Here is an 18,836-nt window from a genome sequence, read left to right as displayed (position 1 = left end):
TAACAAAGATTAATAAATGCTGTGTAAGTGCAGTTCAATATTAGTTCATGTTAACTAATGAACCTTACTGTAAAGTGTTATCTTTACAATGTTACTTCCTACTGGGGTTTTCGATAGTAAGCCTATATAAAAATAAATAAATAAAAAAAAAACAGAAAAATTTGAATTTTTGAAAAGGGGATTTTATAGTGTAGTTACTTATCTGGCAACCTTTGTGCGTCGCCCGGAGGACGAAGCGAAGGAGAGTGTCGTAAAGTGGGATGTTTTGGAGTGGGGAGGTCATTGGAAAGTGAGGTTGTTCGGAACATTTTGGGGGGGGAATAGACCGCCGCTCCTACCACAGGTGTCAGATATTCTGATACCACAGTAGTCTTACTCAAATCCAGCGTAGTGTTACAGGGGTCATCACGTTCAAAATGTTGCGTTTAGCGCTGCGAGTGCGCCCATCTGCCAGGCTTACCCGGCCCAGTGTCCTCTCAGGCCCTGCTGCTTCTGCCGCCAGTCCTCGATCTGGACCGGTATCATGCCATCATCTCAAACGATACCACTCCAACGGCCCGACCCGGATCCGGAGCTTGTGTCATGGTCGGCGTGTGTACAACAGCATCCTCAGTAACAGATCATGGGTCTTGCAAACCCAAACAGCTAGTTTCAGTCAAAGCATGCGAGTCTACAGTCTGCCGCCCCATCAGAAGGTAAGCTAAGCTAACTAATGTTATTATGTGCTTCCAACCACGTTTGATTTGCTTTTTTGGTGGAACACAAAAGGAGATGTTAGGACTGACAGCCTCAGTCAACGTTCTCTTTCATTGCATCTTTTTCTACATAATGAAAGTGGCGGTGACTGAGGTTGTCATATGCCATCTGTCATCTCTTTTTGTGTTCCACAGAAGAATAACACTCATACGGTTTTGGAATAACAACATGAGGGAGAGTAAAAGTTGACGATAATATATATACATATATGGAGGAACTGTCTCTTTAAGTATTAGTATATTGCAATACTGCGTTTCTTCTGTTGGTGTCACCTTCAAGATGTTAAAGCAGTTAGCTGCTAGAGCTCCAGCCATCCTTCCATGTTTACATACCTATACGAAACATACTGTCTCATGATACATCATAACATTTAATCATATTGCTTAACACAATCTAAATATTGAGCCTCAGAACATAAAACTGTGCCCACAGTCATGAACTTATCGTGCTTTTCCAGGCCTAGAAAACACATTAGAACTAATTAAATCATAAGAAGTTATAAGTCTAGCACATTTCTATAGTGATTGAATACACATTACTAGTTTTAAACCATTCCATCAGCTTGAAATCGCAATTTATGAGTCCAATCTCTATGAAATAATAAGTATAATATGTGAAAATCCATATTTAAAAAAAAAAAAAAAAAGGGGCAGGCAGAAGTCATGGAAATTCATTAGTCAGAAGGTGTGGGAATCCTCAGTATCATAATCTTGTGTCACAGTAAACAACAACAAAACCATTTAACTGCCATTTCAATAGATCATATTATTATGCTGAGAAGAATTTATGGTCATTTATGCCAAATGCGTTCAACTTCCTGTTTTTTTAACCTAATGCATTCTATTACAGGTGGAACTGCCTGCTTTGTCCCCCACTATGCAGATGGGCACTATTGCACGCTGGGAAAAGAAAGAAGGTGACAAAATTAATGAGGGAGATCTGATTGCTGAGGTGAGGCACTTTCAGGGTTTTACCAACAAGTAGGCCTGTCGCAATAATCAATATATCGACTTATCGCGCAATATATGTACATGACCTCAATAATTTTTGGTGACGCAATATATCGCCCATTATGTTTGTGTTTGTGTTTTCTGCAATAGTGCACCCTTACTTTACTGAGAAAAGAAGGTCAGGGAAAAATGTGTAAATGGAAAATCTCCATAGTGCTTTTTGTTCATTTGCAGGTTTTTTTTTTACTTTGCACTTTTTTAGAAAATATTTTTTCAAGTTTTTTATTTAGGATATTACATTTTTTGATCTAGAATTAAATGGTTGTTGTCATTTGAAAGTGTGTAGGCCTACTTGCATTATTATGCTGTTATATTATGACTATATATTCAGTGGTATAAAATGGTCTTAAAATGACAATAATATTGTTTATCGCAATTATTTCTGGAACAATATATTGCACAACAAAAAGTAGTTATCCTGACAGGCCTACCAACAAGAAGCCACTTGATTGTTTAATATTGTTGTAGATAAAATAGTAAACTAGATAATTCCTTAGGACAGCTTTGAATGTCTGTCAACCAATCTGAACCAAGCAGTCAACAGCCCCATGGTATAATTCTGATCAAATTCTAATTCTTCTGTTTTAATTTGGTCAGGTTGAAACAGACAAGGCTACAGTTGGATTTGAACTGCTGGAGGAGTGCTACCTAGCCAAGATCTTGGTTTCTGAGGGTACAAGAGATGTGCCCATTGGAGCTGTCATTTGTATTACCGTCGACAAGTAAGCACTATGTTTATCTGCTGTGCCAAGATCCAGAGCATCATAAGATCAGCTGTTTGTTGTGTATATATTACATAATAAACTTTATGCCTTTAAATACATAAAATGTTGGTGAAATAAATGAAATTTTGTGAGATCTGTCTTTGCACAGATAAATGGTGCATCATAAGAAAGGCATACTAAATTATACTGTGTCTTGATCTTTTCTTTTAATGAAAGCATGAATTTGCATGTTTGATTTCTGTGTGTTGACAGTACATATAGTAGGTACGGTATGTATAATATTGACGTGTACTTGTATTTCCCACTTAATATACATCATCTGTTTTTTTTACCTTTAGTCCTGACCTCATCCCTGCATTTAAGGACTATACATTGGATAAAATCGCTAGCTCCGCCCCTGCTCCTGCAGCTCCCCCTCCAGCAGCACCCACTGCTGCTCCTGCAGCGCCACAAGTTCCTGGAAGCTCCTACCCACCTCACATGAAGGTATGAGATGTTGACTAAATATTAAAGTGACTACAAACAAATTCAGAAGTAAAAACATTTGGGATATTGACCAGTCTAACCATAAGCAAGCATATTATTGAATGCCATCATAAACTTGCTGTCTTGCTGTCTTTAGGTTCAGCTCCCAGCTCTCTCCCCCACCATGACTATGGGCACAGTGCAACGCTGGGAGAAAAAGGTGGGTGAGAAGCTGAGTGAGGGAGACCTGCTGGCTGAAATCGAGACTGATAAGGCAACAATCGGTAAATTGCCAATTATTTTGGCTTTAATTATGATAATTCAGCAGTAATAGTTATATACCTGTCCACATAAACACCTTAAACAAAATGATAACATAATTTCTTACGAGGGGAAAAACTGGTCAGTGCTTTCAGTTTCATTTACATCAGTTTGCTTGTACAGGTCTGTCATATCTGGCTATAACGTCATATAACCTATAACATGCTCTCACATGTTTATTTTTTTTACCATTTTGGGAGTAAAATTTACATATGTGGTTTCAACAACCAGATGCATTTACACCAGTTTTGCTTTTGTAAACGTATGATTGGACATATACACACACAAATGTATAAGCATAAACCAGATTTTAAGAAATTTGCTATTTGTGTATGTTGAGATATTATGACCAGCGATAACACTGTGTCCTTCCTGTGGTTTTCAGGTTTTGAGGTACAGGAGGAGGGCTATCTGGCCAAGATAATGGTTGCTGAGGGCACCAGAGACGTTCCTCTCGGCACTCCTCTCTGCATCATTGTGGAAAAGGAATCTGACATTAGCGCGTTTGCAGACTATGTAGAGACTGGTGTGGCTACAAGCCCACCTCCTGCTCCCACACCGGTAAAGATCACTGTCATTTCTACAAGACCTCTGTTGTTTATTTGTGTCTGCTGTTTAAAGTGGTTATGATCAGTCTTGGGGGTAATGCATTACAAGTAACTTGAGTTACAAGTTATTTTTACAAATTACTTTTTTCAAGTAACTATTAAAATAACGCATTACTTTTAAATTTACAACAATATCTAACTTACTTTTTCAAATAAGTAACGCAAGTTACTTTGTTTTCCCATGTATTGACTGACAGCTCTCCTGTCCCCATGTTTAGAGAAATCATGAGTAAGTGCAGAGGTGTTGTGTGTGAACATGATAGGTATTGTAGTTCTAAACTAAATATGAGCAGGCATTTACTCATCTCACTTGCACAAAAACAGAGCCAGTATTCCTTAAAATGGAAAAAAAAAAAAAAAAAACAGTGAAATGCACTCTCAGAATATTGCACAAACCTGCAATAATTAAATATATTAAATTAAACAAATATATTTTATGTATTTATTCTCACTTTATTAACCAGTGTCTTTGCTGCAGACCTTTGATGATCCAAATGAGGCATGAATTTGCATTTCGTTCAGCCTAAGGCTTATTCATTTCACTTTTGGTGTGAAAGGGCCTTTACATTTGCCAAAAATAGAACTTTTTTGCTATTAAACAAACAAGCAATCCCAGCCCAGGCGAGAAAAAGTAATGCAAAAGTAATGTAACTCATTACTTTCCATAAAAATAACGAACCCAATCAGTTACTTTTTATAGGGAGTAACGCAATATCATCATGCATTAACTTTCCCCAACACTGATTATGATTGATTATGCACACTTAACAGCAGTCATTTATTAACCTCATTGAGTTGCAATAGCACTTTAATTGATATGAGCAACATGTCATGATGTGATGTAATGTATTTTTTATGTGGCCACCTAAAAGCCACTGTGATAAATCAAGGTCATGTTTTTACTGCCATTTTAATATCAACAGTTTTATGCCAAGACTAAAAGTGGAAGGTCACTTTGCAATATTTGTAGTGTTTTGCAATACTGCAATCACGCCATGCCAATTTTGTGGATGTGGCCACCAAAAATAGACTACAACACATTGCTGTCAGTTGTGGTGCACATGATGTGTTCTGGCAAGATATTGAGATTTTATTTTGTTAAAAAATTATGTATGTATACACATTGGAACATGCGCTAATTGCTAAGCCACGGCTCCAACAAGTTTCTCAAAAGCACTGTGAGCTAAGTTGATCGCAGAGACCATTGGTGGCAATGATTCTTAGGATTTCAATGCTTTTGGGAAACATTTTTAGAAGCATAACATGTTGTAATCCATATTTGAAGAAGTTAATGACTTGAATCTTTAAAGGTGCAGTGTGTAAATTTTAGCGGCATCTAGGGGTGAGGTTGCGAACTGCAACTAACGGCGCACGCCCCTCGCACCCCTCCCTTTCGGAGAAGCTACAGTGGGCGTCTGTCCGACATGTCGCCGTCTGAGAGAGCAGAGAGTAGCTTGTGTGAAGCAATGAGGTTTCTTCTTACTTCTAACAAAGAATGGTCTCTGCTTCTAATAAACCAGACGACTACTGCTACTAATTTGTGCGTATTCAACGTAGTGATGATGCAAGCTGCCTCTAAAAACACGAATGATTTAGAAGAAGAACAACATAGTGACGAAACACGCTCTGTAGAGCAGTTTGTCCGTTTAGGGCTACTGTAGAAACATGCCGGCGCATAATGGCGACTTGACATGGAGGGGGGACCCACGGTGTAATAAAATAAAATAATAATAACATAACGATAATAAATTCATTCATTATGGTTCATTATGTAAGGTCTTTATTTACCACTGAAAACATAGTTATGTATATTATATTGCATTTCTGTCAATAGATCTTCCCAAATTTTACACATTGCACCTTTAACCTAACTAAAAAGAAATTATTTTAATATGTGTATTGTGTATATGACTTTTAATTGTACCTCATTTTTCAGGTGGCCGCCCCACCACCAGCACCAGCTCCCTCCCCAGCACCTGCCGCTGTTTCAGCCACCCCTGCTGCTCCTAGGAAGGGTAGGGTGTTTGCCAGCCCTCTAGCCAAGAAACTGGCTGCCGAGAAGGGAATTGACATTGCCCAAGTCACAGGTAGGAGCGCTTTGACTTTGAGGGTGTCTGTTAGTTATGTTCATTTGCATGGGAGATGTCATAGTGAATTGGTAATATGCTGCTGAATTTAGAAATATACTACTGCTTTGTCAATAGGAACTGGACCAGACGGCAGAGTCACCAGGAAAGATATTGACAGTTTCGTTCCACCTAAGCCCACACCTGTAAGTCATTAAATTTTGAAGCAACCAAACGTTGTTTTGACTTTTTCTAACAATGGGCAGATGATAAGATATAAAAAGGCTTTTAAAGAGATAGTTCATCCAAAAATGAAAATGTTGTCATTTCCTCACCCTGAAGTTGTAGGAAATGACAACATTTTCATTTTTGGGTGAACTATCCTTTTAAGAAAGCCCAGATGGAATATGTGTCATAATGCTACACAAATTTCCACAATTTCTTAAAACCTTTCACCAGGGTTATCATTAACTAAATCTGAAACTAAAACTATTTAAAAAAACTTTTTTGTTTTAAATGAAAATTAGTAATGTTATTTACAATTAACTGAAATAAGTTGAGGAACTAAAATTACTGGAAATAAATAAAAACTAAAACAGAAATAAAATTAATTAAACCTAAATATATATACGTTATTTTTCACACCACCAGGCACCAGCCGCTGCACCTACCCCTGCTGCACCCACACCCAGCCCTCCAGCCGCCCCTGCTTTTGCTGCTGTACCTACAGGAACCTTCACAGACATCCCCATCAGCAACATCCGCAGAGTGAGTCCACTGACCTTAAATTTTCTAGGAATACATGAAGACTTTTATGTTACCCATAATGCTTTGTTTCCCTGCCTGTCTCTATCTAGGTGATCGCCCAGAGGTTGATGCAGTCAAAACAGACTATTCCTCACTATTACTTGTCTATTGATGTTAACATGGACCAAGTTCTTGAACTCAGGAAAGAGCTCAATGCTGTGAGTTAACTCAGTTCCCATGGCTGTAACATGGTAATAAGTCCTGATAGGTCCTGATTTAAACTGTATCTTTTCCTCATGATCAGGAGGTGAAAGCTGATAACATCAAACTCTCGGTCAATGACTTCATCATCAAGGCCTCGGCTCTAGCCTGTTTAAAGGTCCCAGAGGCCAACTCCTCCTGGATGGACACGGTTATTAGGCAGTGAGTGGACTTCCACAGTGCACTTCTGATCTTAACCATTTGAGGGCAGCATTACTTTCTCACATACCAGAAAAAGTAACTGTTGTGACATTTAAATAACAGTAAATCTGAATTAATCAAGCACTTTCTCTCTCTGGACAGAAATCACGTGGTGGATCTTAGCGTCGCAGTCAGTACACCTGTGGGTCTAATCACTCCCATTGTATTTAATGCTCATATTAAGGGACTTGCGACTATCAGCAAAGACGTAGGCACATTAGCTGCTAAAGCACGAGAGGGTAAACTACAACCGCATGAATTCCAGGTGAGTAATTTAGGTGCTCAATGTGGATATCAGAAATAATTTATTTATTCTGTTGTTTTATAAGAGCATCATTAATATGTATTATTTCCTACAATAAATGAAATATTATTTAATTAATTAATTTTTTAACTTTATTTAAAAAATATATTTTATTATTTTTTTATATTCTATATATTTTTATGTATATCTATTTGTTTATCTATCTATCTATATATGGTTTATTCATATCCATATGTGTGTACACTAACGTTCAAAAGTTTAGGGTCTGTAAGATTTTTTTTTTTTTTTAAAGTTTTTGAAATAAGTCTCTGATGCTCACCAAGGCTGCATTTATATGATCGAAAATAAATAAAGTAATATTGTGAAATAATATTTCAAATTAAAATAAGTATTTTTTATTATTATTTTAATGTATTTTAAAACGTAATTTATTCCTGTGATGGCAAAGCTGAATTTTCAGCATCATTACTCCAGTCTTCAGTGTCACGTGATCCTTCAGAAATCATTCTAATTTGCTAATTTTATGCTCAAGAAAAATTTCCTATCAATATTGAAAACAGTTAAGCTGCTTAATATTTTTATGTAAACCATGAAGCATTTTTTCAGGATTCTTTGAATAGAAAGTTAAAATTTTTTGTAACACTTTAAATGTTTTCACTGTCACTTTTGATCAATTGAATCCATTTTTGCTGATTTAAAGTTTTTTTTTTTTTTTTTATCTTATATAAATAAACAATGGATTGTATATATAAAAATGCATTACATAAACATTCTTGGTTTTCTAGGGTGGCACCTTCACTATTTCGAATCTGGGCATGTATGGCATCAAGAATTTTTCAGCTATCATTAACCCTCCTCAAGCCTGCATTCTGGCTGTGGGTGGCTCAGAAAAGAGACTTCTGCCTGCAGACAATGAAAAAGGGTGAGAAAGGACATCAATTTGCTATCACTCCACATCCTCACAAATATAGATGAAATATAGAAGCTATAGAAATATAGAAGCTCTTAAAATAGTTCCTCGAGTCAGTGAGTGCTTTTTTTTGTGTCTCTCGTAGGTTTGACGTGGCTAGCATGATGTCTGTGACTCTGAGCTGTGATCACCGGGTGGTAGATGGTGCTGTCGGCGCACAGTGGCTGGCTGAGTTCCGCAAGTTCCTGGAAAAACCTTATAACATGCTCCTGTGAGCAAGCAGTTTAAAGGGTCTTGGCCCAAAAAAAAAAAAAAAACAGTGGACTTTAAGATTTGGAAAGCTCTCTCTCTCATTGGTTATATGGTCTCCATGGGAAATATAACAGGTTGTTCTTTCTCGTCTTTTTTATTTTCCTTCTCACTCACATACTCCCTTTCACATACATCACATTGCTTCCTAAAGCCTGAAGTAACCTCTCAACCCAAGTAATTGTTAAGGTCATTTTCTGGAGTTTCAGAAGATATTCCTGGACAAGGGTTTCCATTTTCCTTCAGGATGTTGTTACAAACACTGTAAGTCTGTTTGCCACTAGATCAAAGAATAATGTCTGTGTCAATGGCCAAGTCTCATGGTCTGTACCTGTAAGCTTTGACTTGTTTCCATGTATTAATGACACATTCATTGGCACAATATGAGTTTACTTTCTATATAAGAAAAAATGTGATGAAATCTGGAGATGTGTGTGCCAAATATTCTACAATTGGAATTTACGATAAATTATTCAGTGCAAATGTTCATTTTCTGTATTATTGCATAGTAGACATACATTTGTTCTGTCACTCCCTGAGTTAAATATCTGGCATATACATGATTGTTTCTTTCCTGAGACTGTGTGATGGTCTTGGTATGGGGGCAGGGTTTTCTTATAGGAAATTTTATTTATTACATCTCTCACTCCAGACAAAGCACATTAGTGCTTTTACTTCTGTTTATAACACCTAGGTTTCTTTTTAAACGGTGGCAATATTTTCAAGTCATTCTTTAATGAATAACGCACAATTCATGGGGTGAACTGCTGTTAAAGATAAACCTATGGAGAAACAAAAGAAATGTTCCTAAATGGAATAAAACGCTAGACTGGATATACATAGAATGGTTCATTCAAGCTGTTTTGGCATGCAATCAGTGCCATTTGGACAATAGGAAGTCAAACATTTGTTTTTCATAAGGGACAAAAATATGACCAATATTAATATTTAATTTGACAAAAATGAGAGAATAAACAAAATAGAAACTCAAATATGATATGCGGCCCATTGTTCTTTACATTTCAGTACATTTCTATAAGGAATAATCACTTTGATAGAGAGAATACAATATTCCATAAAGTTTCACTGACTTGTCTTGTGTTCTGATGGTGACCACTATTGTTTTCTTAACTGAAAAGTTGTTTAACGATGGACGGATGGATAAATGGATAATATTACATAGAAGTAATATTGATAATATTATATATAAAATAATTGTGATATAATTGTTTCAAAATGTGCAATATGTCTGTTGTAATGTAAAACAAAAAAGTGTTTCATGGTCTCATGACATGTTTGTGTAAAAACTAAAGGAAAAAATAGACGATGTTTCAGTCAAATGTAACTTGGTAATCTATTTTAATTTTTATTGTGCTTTTGACGGAAACATACCGTTCATTTTAGGCAGTTCCCCATTTAAACAGCAAGTACAAAAATCGCAAAATTCAAAATCAATCCAAATTGTTTTAAACGCATTTTTTTTTTTTTTTTTTACATTTGTGGCTAAACGTGTTTTGAGATCACAACTCTCATTTTAAAAGTAGGGCTACTCTGTCGTCTTCAAGTGTTTAATCAATGAGCATAGATAGAACTGAGTAAAAGGCTTTTAAAATTGTTTCAAGTGCATTTTAGTATTTTTTAACTTACTACGAACAACTGATACGTTGCTCATTCTGAAATATAAAAATGGTTAAAAAGAAAGATGTGTTGTTTATGTCATTACCGGGGTTATTACTGTTTAGTATGCCCAATAACCGGACGTGACGCAACAGCGGCGGACGTTGCGTCGATCAGTTTTCCCGCGTTTTGGGTAGTTGAGGAAATAGTGGAGAGTTGCGGACGCAAACGAGCGGTCTCAGGCTCCGACATCCAACCACTAACCACAACAACAACAACATCAACACAAACCCGCCGCTCGTGATCGCTCGCTGTGCTTGTGAGTGAACGCGCTCTTCATCACGAGACCATCGACATGCCGCCGAAGAAGCGCAGTAGCGGGACTCCGCAGAAGAAAGAGTTCAAGGGGACCATGAAGAGCGAGTCTCCGGACAGTAGCGAGAACGCAGTGCTGAGCCCCGAACGGTGAGGTCACACCGCGCGACTATCTCTAAAATAAACACAATAGACTGTAATGAATTATTTGTACAGACCATCTTTAGTTACACATTATGGTGACTGAGGAAGCCAGGAACCAGCAATGTTTGATAAAGATGCCTGAAAGAATAAAACTAGTAACGTTAAACCATCTTCAGAAAACTAGTCAGACGCGTATGAGAATGTACCCTCTTTGTAATATAGTAACTATAGTACTGTAATATAGTAACTGTAAGTAACACTGTTATGAATGACAGTTTTTAAAATGTGTTTATGCGACTGTTTACTGTTGACAGTTTTAATAGTTTAGTTACTCTGTCATACCATGGTAATTACTACGCACCCAGTATTTTACTGTGCCTACTATGGTATTATTACAAATACCACAGTTAAGCTGTAGGTACTGTAAAAGAACTACGGTGATTTGTCATAAATCAGTTTATCTGCCTTTGTATGGCCATTTGGGATACACAATACCTGATTTCGTTTTTTAAAAGAAATTTCAATAAATATTGTGTGAAATTAAATGTTAATTTCAGTCAGCAGTTATGTGTACACCGTAGATATACCCACATACATATCGTATATTATATAATAGTATAGTGTAATAGACTATTATCACAATATCTGGTGAACATAACCAACTAGTAAAGCATTTTTTTTACTGAATACAAGGGTTCAAGTGGTGGCTAAACAGCTGACAAGCGTTAGTTATGTGTTTAAGCAATGTTGCGTGACCAGCAGCACTAGTATAGTGACCATTCCACAATAGGGGTTATGCGCAATCTAACTTCCGTATTCTGTGAAACAGATCGGATCGCTTCAGGTTTATGTCTTTTGTATGTGCTTCATTAAAAAATTTGCTGTTTTATTCAAGATTACTTAAAAGGAGCGAGCAAAGATGAGCATAACTGATGTCCCCCGCATATGCAGATTGATATTTAAAAGCTTTTCTCATTTTTCTTCTTCACACTGATGTTTAGATATTTAATAGAATAAAACACCTATAACAATGTGAACTAGGTAGTTTCGCTGATTACCTTAAAAGGCCATACTGCTTTTACCACTTTCTCTGACAAGCGGATGCAATGAGACCAGTTTTCCGGTTTGGTCATGTGACGTTTGGCATATAGTGTCAAAATCTCCTTGCAATGTGTTTACTCATGTCTGTCAACTGTGTTGTTTTACCAGACACAAGGACAAGGAATCTGAGTTTGTGTCTCTCAGTGAGGAGCTGCAGGCCACAAATCCCATCTGTGATCATGCGTGGAAAATTTGGGAGAGGGAGATCAGGCCGATGGACAAGGCAAATGTACGGTTTCCTTGGATATCTGCACTACCACTCTAGTTTATTGGTTTATAAATGTGCAATACACAATCATGTCTGTGTCTTCCATTGCTAGATGCCGTATTCGAACAGACAGCAGTGGGGAGCTTGTCTGTTTATTGCAGGCTTGGAGCTTGAAGGCATCAGCCTCACCTTTACACAATTCCTAAAAGTGGTTGGACTGAGGTAGGTTTGGCAAATGAACATGAAGTCGTGGAGGAGTCCTGATTCTTCCCTTTTAAGATCAGCAAGTTGTTCTGTCAAAGTGTGGTTATGCCTGTTGTTAAGTGATAATAACATATATACTACACTTTAATATGCAGGGATGTGATTTTTCTGTATTTGTACAGATTTCCATATTTTCCGACTCTTAGTCAGGGTGTTAGTCAGGGTTCAAAGCTTCAAATGCGGGTACTCACCAGTTGCCCGGTAACTTATTTATGAATTTTGACAATGCATGGTTGTGAGAATGTGATATGGCTTAAGTCGCAACGGTTGTGATGTATTTATATAAATATATAGTCTGACGTGTTACATGTTTTAGAGTAAAGCCTGCGGTTTTCTGGTTTAACGTTTCAAAGCAAAGAATTTAAGGCAAACGTAAATGTTAGTGTTGTAATAGTACTGTAAGATGAAATAAAAATAAAATAATAATGATAATAATTATTGTTGTTATTAATAATAATAACAATAATAACAATTGTTTATTTATTATCACATATTGTATTACAGTGTAGTATTATTATTATTAAATACTCAATTTTTTATTTTTACAGTATTTGTTTTAATAATAATAAGCAAGCAGGTGGGTAGGGGGGTTGTGGGTCAGGTATTCCTTTTTTTTTTTTTTGTCTTTAGCTGATCATGTGCCTGAATATGCCGTTTCTTTTGTAGTGTGAAGCAGTTAATCAGCCTTGTGAGGAAGATGGATGTAAATGTGGACACAATAAGCCCCAAAGTGAACACTGCTGTGACACGATTGGAGAAGAAATATGATGTGACCTTGACCCTCTACCAAAGATTTGTGAAGTAAGTGTTGTACAGTATTGTTTTGAATTTGCAGTAGTTATGTATTGATAAGATTATATCATATGATTAATTTCACAATGTGTTGACATTTTGCTGATTAATCAGCATTGTGATCTAACTGACATTTCCTCAGTTCAGTTCCAAGATCTACTAATCATCTTGTCAGTAAATAAAAAAAATTAAAAGTTTGGGGTAAGAGGTATTTTATGCTCACCAACTTTATGAATGATTATTTTATAGAAGGTTCAAGTGGTGTGTGTAAAGAATTGGAAGGAAACAGAGTACGGCTGTTTCTAAAGCACGCAGTGCCATCTGCTGTTGAAAACTAAGCTCGGAATCGATTAGAGAGAATTGTGATACATACGGAAAATATCGGAAAAATATCCAGAATCATTTCTCAATTCGCGATGCATCGATGTATTGTCCCTGCCCTAGCATTTATGTAAAATAGTATTTTTTTGACAAAGTACTCATGTTGTTCCACACCCGTAAGACCTTCGTTCATCTTCGGAACACAAATTAAGATATTTTTGATGAAATCAGAGAGGTATATGACTCGTCCATAGACAGCAATATAATCACCACTTTCAAGGTCCAGAAAGGTACTGAAGACTTTGTTAAAACAGTCGACGTGACTACAGTGGTTCAACCTTAATGTTGTGAAGCAACGAGAATACTTTTTGTGTGCAAAAATAACGACTTTATTCAAAAATATCTTCTCTTCCCTGTCATTATCCTTACACAGTTGCCGGAGTAAGCACAGTGAAGACTTCCGTGTTTATGTTCGAATGCCGTCTCTGTATTGGCCAAAGCTGTTCACGTGAGCAGCGCGACGCATTCGTGTGATGCTGACGCAGGAGCTGGCCAATAATGAGTCGGCGTTCGGACATAGAACCTGGAAGCTCTGGATGTAAAAAACAACAAATGAGAATGACACAGAAGAGAAGATATTGTTGAATAAAGTAGTTATTTTTGTTTTGTTTTTGCACACAAAAAGTCGCTTTTTTTTCTCGTCGCTTCATAAAATTAAGGTTGAACCACAGCAGTCACGTCGACTGTTTTAATTATGTTTTTAGTAGCTTTCTGGACCTTGAAAGTGTTGGTTAAATTACTGTCTATAGACGAGCCATATACCTCTCGGATTTCATCAAAAAGATCTTCATTTGTGTTCCGAAGATGAACGGAGGTCTTACAGGTGTGGAACAACATGAGGGTGAGTAATTAATGACAGAATTTTAATTTTTGGGTGAACTAACCCTTTAACTACAAGTAACTTTGCAACTACATGTCAACTAACTCTCATTAGAGTGTTAGTACACTGTTAGGTTAAGGTCAGATTTTAATAAGTTAGATTAGATTTTAATACGTCAATAAGTTGATGTAGTTGCAAAGTTACTTATAGTCAGTAGAATGTTTTTTGGGGAGCATCAAAATAAAGTGTTAGCAGATATTAAGCAGACAGTCTATTAATACTGTAATGACTGGTAGTTGACATGTAGTTGCAAAGTTACTTCTAGTTAGTAAAATTTCTAAAGTGGACCATCAAAATAAAGTGTCTCCTAATTTTCCTTAAAAGAAAAAGATCTAAAGGGAAACATGAACTATTTCTGAATGTATACAGAATGAAATGATATATATATAAGTTTTACAAGCTCATTAGGACTGAACAGCTACTAATCGGGTGATGCTTGGGCATGCCTCTGGGTGTGCTCGCCCTTCCCTCAGCATGTCACTTTATTTAGATAATGCTTGCATTGCGTCGCATTTAAAGAATGTGACTCATCTCACGTCACTCCTGGGGTGATGAAACCGGTTGTGTATTACTCCGTTAAAACATTGTTTTGTTTTTCCTTCAGTAATTGCTTAAGCTTTTATGTTGCATGATTTGCATTATGACTTGATTTAATAATTTGAATAGTGAAAACCTTTGAAACATTCGTACAGGTCATTTCTAAACCTGAAGGTGGCAGCAGCCGTCTCGGTGTGGGAGAGATCTGCTCTGTGGGTTATCTGCCTTTTTTTCAGAGCTTGCTGGACTCAGTTCAATTTGCTCTTTTGCAGTTACTGACAAACGGTGCTTGTGGTGAACAGAAAGTCTAGACATGTGGCCTAATTTAAGTCTGTGGTCAAGCTGCAGGGGTAGTGCTTTGTTTTTGTGTTTCGAGTGCCACGTGCCGACAGGCTCTGTGGTTATTTGTGCAGCCTCTTCACTGCGTCATAAAGTCTTCACGCTTAAGTCTATAACAGTTGATAAACTCCTGGTTGACATTATATTTAATTTTGGTTTGTGTGTGTGTGTGTATATAATATATATATATATATATATATATATATGTTCAGTACTAATGAGATGCACCAAAAAATTCATGGTCAAAAGTCTAGGTATACAGAGCTGAAAAAAGAACTCTCTAAATTAGCAATAGCATTTGTTTAAATGCATTTTAATATTAGTATTATTAATGTTGTGCTTTTATTTATTCTGCCTTCAGTTCACTTTACATTCTTCCATATCAAAGATTCTGTTATTGGATGTTAAAGATTAACATGTTTGTTAAACATGAAGGGGTTTTTTTGTCTATTTTCTCTTTATGCAGAAAGTGGATTTTAAAATAATAATTATATTAAAAATATTTGCTATTATTATTATTAGTAATTATTTAAAATTTTTAATATAAAAATTTTCACCATTTTAGTGCACCTCTACTTTGTGCAGTCTAATTCCCTTTTCAGATGTTTTTCATATGAAAAAGTGTAAGTATGCTGAATCTAATAAAGTCATTCTTTAATTTTCTTCCAGGACTTGTGAAAAAATATTTGCAGAGCCTGACATAGCAAAGTGAGTAGAAATCCTGTTTGTTTGAACTGTTAGCCCAGCTGTAGTTCCACAATAATATTCTAGAGTTGTTCCATTAAACATCAGTGATCTTACTGTCCCATGCCTGTTTCCTTCAAGGAGAAAAGAGCTTTGGGAAAGCAGTTGGACCATGTTCCTCTTGGCCAAGGGTGAGTCATTACAGAAAATTTGCACAGGAAATATTTCTCAGATTCTGTTGGGTTCATCCATGTAAATAACGAGCCTTGTTTACAGCAAGTGAAGTTTTTTCTCTACGGATTAAATGTGTCATGGATAGCGTTTCCACATGCCCACATTGTCATTTCTTGTTTTTGTGTCATGTTCCCTGTAAAGGAACATTTCTGCATATGGAGGATGACCTTGTGATAGCTTTTCAATTGCTGCTGTGTGTTCTGGAGTTCTTCACCAAGCGTTTCACTCCTTCTCTCCTTCAGTCACCCTACAGTGAGTTTTCCTCACATTCCACAGCTCGGAGACAGCAGGGTCAAATGTTTTAAATGCCATTTGAAATTTAATAAGAGAAAATATTGTGAATAAGTCACTAAAGAACTCACTAGAGAAACCAGCAAACAACCTTATTCCCCTACAAACTTTGGCATATACAAATAATCATTGTTTTTTGCAACATTTAGTAGTATAACAATCCTTTTAGTCTTACTTTTGGCTATATGAATGTGACTAACATCTACTTGGTATTACTTGAATTTTGAGGCTAACCATCCCTATTTTGGCAAAATGATCTTATTGTTCTCATATTTTCATTCCAGAGTCAGCAGTTAGTTCATCCACCTTGAGTCCTCCAACCAGGACATCCCGACGTAATCAGGGCAAAACCAAACCCCGTCCTCCAGAGATGGACATGCAGTTGCTGGAGACACTGTGCAAGGAGGGCGATTGCAGTGTGGATGAGGTTTGCTCTCATTCAGACACAGTCCCATCAGTCATTGCAAGCTTTCAAATACAGCTTGTTGGGGAAAGTTACTTTCAGAAGTAACGCATAACAATATTGCATTACTCCCTAAAAAAGTAACTAATTGCGTTAATTACTTTTTATGAAAAAATAATGCATTACGTACAAGTAACACGCTATTTAAAAAGAAATGCATAAAAAGGCTAATTAGGAGGCATTTTTACATGCAGTTAGTGAGCCTGCACGACGACAGGAAATAAACAACGAATAAACAAAAAACTCTTGTATCTATCTTACAGACAGCAAGTCACCATCTTAATGAGTGAGTCATTAAATCAATCATTTATATCAGTTCATTCAGAAACACTGATTCATTCAGGAACGAAACATGTTGAATCAGAGACACAAAACATTTCTGATGTGGAACTATTTTCTGTGAAGGAGCAAAAACAGACAAAATGTGTCCAAGTTATTTAATATTAACTTCTTGTTTATTGATTTATTCTATAAAAACAATTTCACGTTTGCAGTATGCTATTCGGCGAAAAACCGCACTCTTGCTTAACTATATTGTTATAAATACAAAACAAATCAAGAACTTATTAGTGGGGCTTTTTTTTGCCAACATAACTTGAATTTTTGAGGTATTTTTAATTTTGTTAGCATTTTTGCTTCAAGCTCCCATTAATTTCAGACCCTGGTGTGCTTCAATCAAGATCCAAGGGGAATTAAATAATACACTAATCTACTTTTGAGAAAGTAAACAATAAAATTAAAACCTCTAATAAGAGCAAAGGTTTGTAGCCCACTTACACTTTACAGTTACATTCCTTACTGAAGGTTTACTGATTTAAAATGTATTCATTTGTAAAATGTATTTTTAAAAAAGTGTTTATAAACCTGTGAAAATGGAGGAAAGTGGGATTAAATAAAGTATATTTGTATAATTTAACATTTACTTATTGCAGATTTGCGTAATATTATAGTTTGCATTATGCATTTTACTGTTATTGTTAATTTTAAGCAATACTGAATCTGTTTTTGTGCAAGTGAGATGAGTAAATGCTTTACATGCTATTAAATGCTATGTTTACACAGTGGACAGAACGCCTCTGCACCTTACGCCTGATTTCTCTCAACATGGGGACAAGGTGTCAGTGTGTGATAAGTAGCTCATTTGCATGGTGAAGCTGCTTCTTCTAACCAGAGGTCACATTATTGTCTGCAGGTGAAAAACGTGTACCAGACCACTTTCTGTGCATTTCTGGACTCTGTGGGTCTGTCGGGACTCCAAGGGCTTCCTCCAGTGAGTAATATCCCATGGAAGATGGTTAACAAAAGCTGCTTCTGCTTTGAGAGCTATACAGAGTGTTTAAATAACCAATCAAATCCCCATCGGGCGCTTCCCACCTTGGATTATGAATTTGAACTGTATTGTATTTCATAGCTTATGTGTTGGACTATGTACAGTGTTTTATGGACTCTTTGTTTGCATAGTGATAAATAGGAAAGCTAGTGCAGGTTCAGCTCTAATTATTAGCAATAAAGTAACAGCTATGAAAAGGACATACAATACGGTCTGAATTAAAGTAATCCTTGTGGCCATCTGTTTTCTTTTTATTATAGATGGAAACACTTTCCAAGCAATATGAAGAGCTGTACCACAAAAACAAGGACTTTGATGCCAGGTTGTTCTTGGTTGATGATGAAACGCTTTCCCCCAACAAAATTGAAGTGTGAGTTTCATTAAATTAAAATCATGTTATTAGACATTTTTTGCAGACAGCTACATATGTTTTTTTTTTTTTTTTTAATGTTAATATTTCTCATAGGTCAAAGGTAGAAGTGACTCCAAGAAAGAATTTTCCAGGAGAGGATGTTGTAATTCCAGTTCCACAGACCCCAATCAGGTACGACTGTGCTCCTACAGTACCGAGAACATGAAAGAACAAAATTTAAGAAATTGTTACAAAAGATT

General features: G+C 36.4%; 2 protein-coding genes across 2 annotated transcripts in view; both read left to right on the top strand.

Moving 5' to 3' along the window:
• Positions 1-224: 224 nt before the first annotated feature.
• dlat (dihydrolipoamide S-acetyltransferase (E2 component of pyruvate dehydrogenase complex)) lies at positions 225-9,641 on the top strand. The gene is made up of 14 exons (XM_051876849.1): positions 225-695; positions 1,606-1,707; positions 2,364-2,488; positions 2,830-2,977; positions 3,114-3,240; positions 3,663-3,838; positions 5,822-5,972; positions 6,090-6,157; positions 6,603-6,719; positions 6,809-6,916; positions 7,003-7,121; positions 7,263-7,425; positions 8,211-8,347; positions 8,481-9,641. The coding sequence occupies exons 1-14, from the start codon at positions 417-419 to the stop codon at positions 8,608-8,610; spliced, it is 1,950 nt and encodes a 649-aa protein (XP_051732809.1). The 5' UTR covers positions 225-416; the 3' UTR covers positions 8,611-9,641.
• Positions 9,642-10,420: 779 nt separating this feature from the next.
• Positions 10,421-18,836, top strand: part of rb1 (retinoblastoma 1) — a 37,074-nt gene continuing 28,658 nt past the window's right edge. The window contains exons 1-11 of the mRNA XM_051876843.1: positions 10,421-10,726; positions 11,930-12,050; positions 12,142-12,251; positions 12,960-13,094; positions 15,892-15,930; positions 16,048-16,097; positions 16,282-16,392; positions 16,716-16,858; positions 18,087-18,164; positions 18,485-18,594; positions 18,691-18,768. Coding sequence (XP_051732803.1) covers positions 10,617-10,726; positions 11,930-12,050; positions 12,142-12,251; positions 12,960-13,094; positions 15,892-15,930; positions 16,048-16,097; positions 16,282-16,392; positions 16,716-16,858; positions 18,087-18,164; positions 18,485-18,594; positions 18,691-18,768 — 1,085 coding nt within the window. The 5' untranslated portion in view covers positions 10,421-10,616. The remainder of the gene's footprint in view (positions 10,727-11,929; positions 12,051-12,141; positions 12,252-12,959; positions 13,095-15,891; positions 15,931-16,047; positions 16,098-16,281; positions 16,393-16,715; positions 16,859-18,086; positions 18,165-18,484; positions 18,595-18,690; positions 18,769-18,836) is intronic.

This window comes from Ctenopharyngodon idella, chromosome 21, assembly GCF_019924925.1.
Source record: "Ctenopharyngodon idella isolate HZGC_01 chromosome 21, HZGC01, whole genome shotgun sequence".
Classification (NCBI taxonomy): Eukaryota; Metazoa; Chordata; class Actinopteri; order Cypriniformes; family Xenocyprididae; genus Ctenopharyngodon; species Ctenopharyngodon idella.
Note: the sequence above shows the minus strand (reverse complement) of the source record. Positions and strands in the feature narration are given on the sequence as shown.

Bases quoted from the DNA above. Each gene is read 5' to 3' on its own strand.
- dlat (XM_051876849.1), top strand. From the start codon at position 417: ATGTTGCGTTTAGCGCTGCGAGTGCGCCCATCTGCCAGGCTTACCCGG. The intron at 2,978-3,113 runs GTATGAGATGTT...TGCTGTCTTTAG, and splicing joins CCTACCCACCTCACATGAAG to GTTCAGCTCCCAGCTCTCTC. The intron at 6,158-6,602 runs GTAAGTCATTAA...TCACACCACCAG, and splicing joins TTCCACCTAAGCCCACACCT to GCACCAGCCGCTGCACCTAC.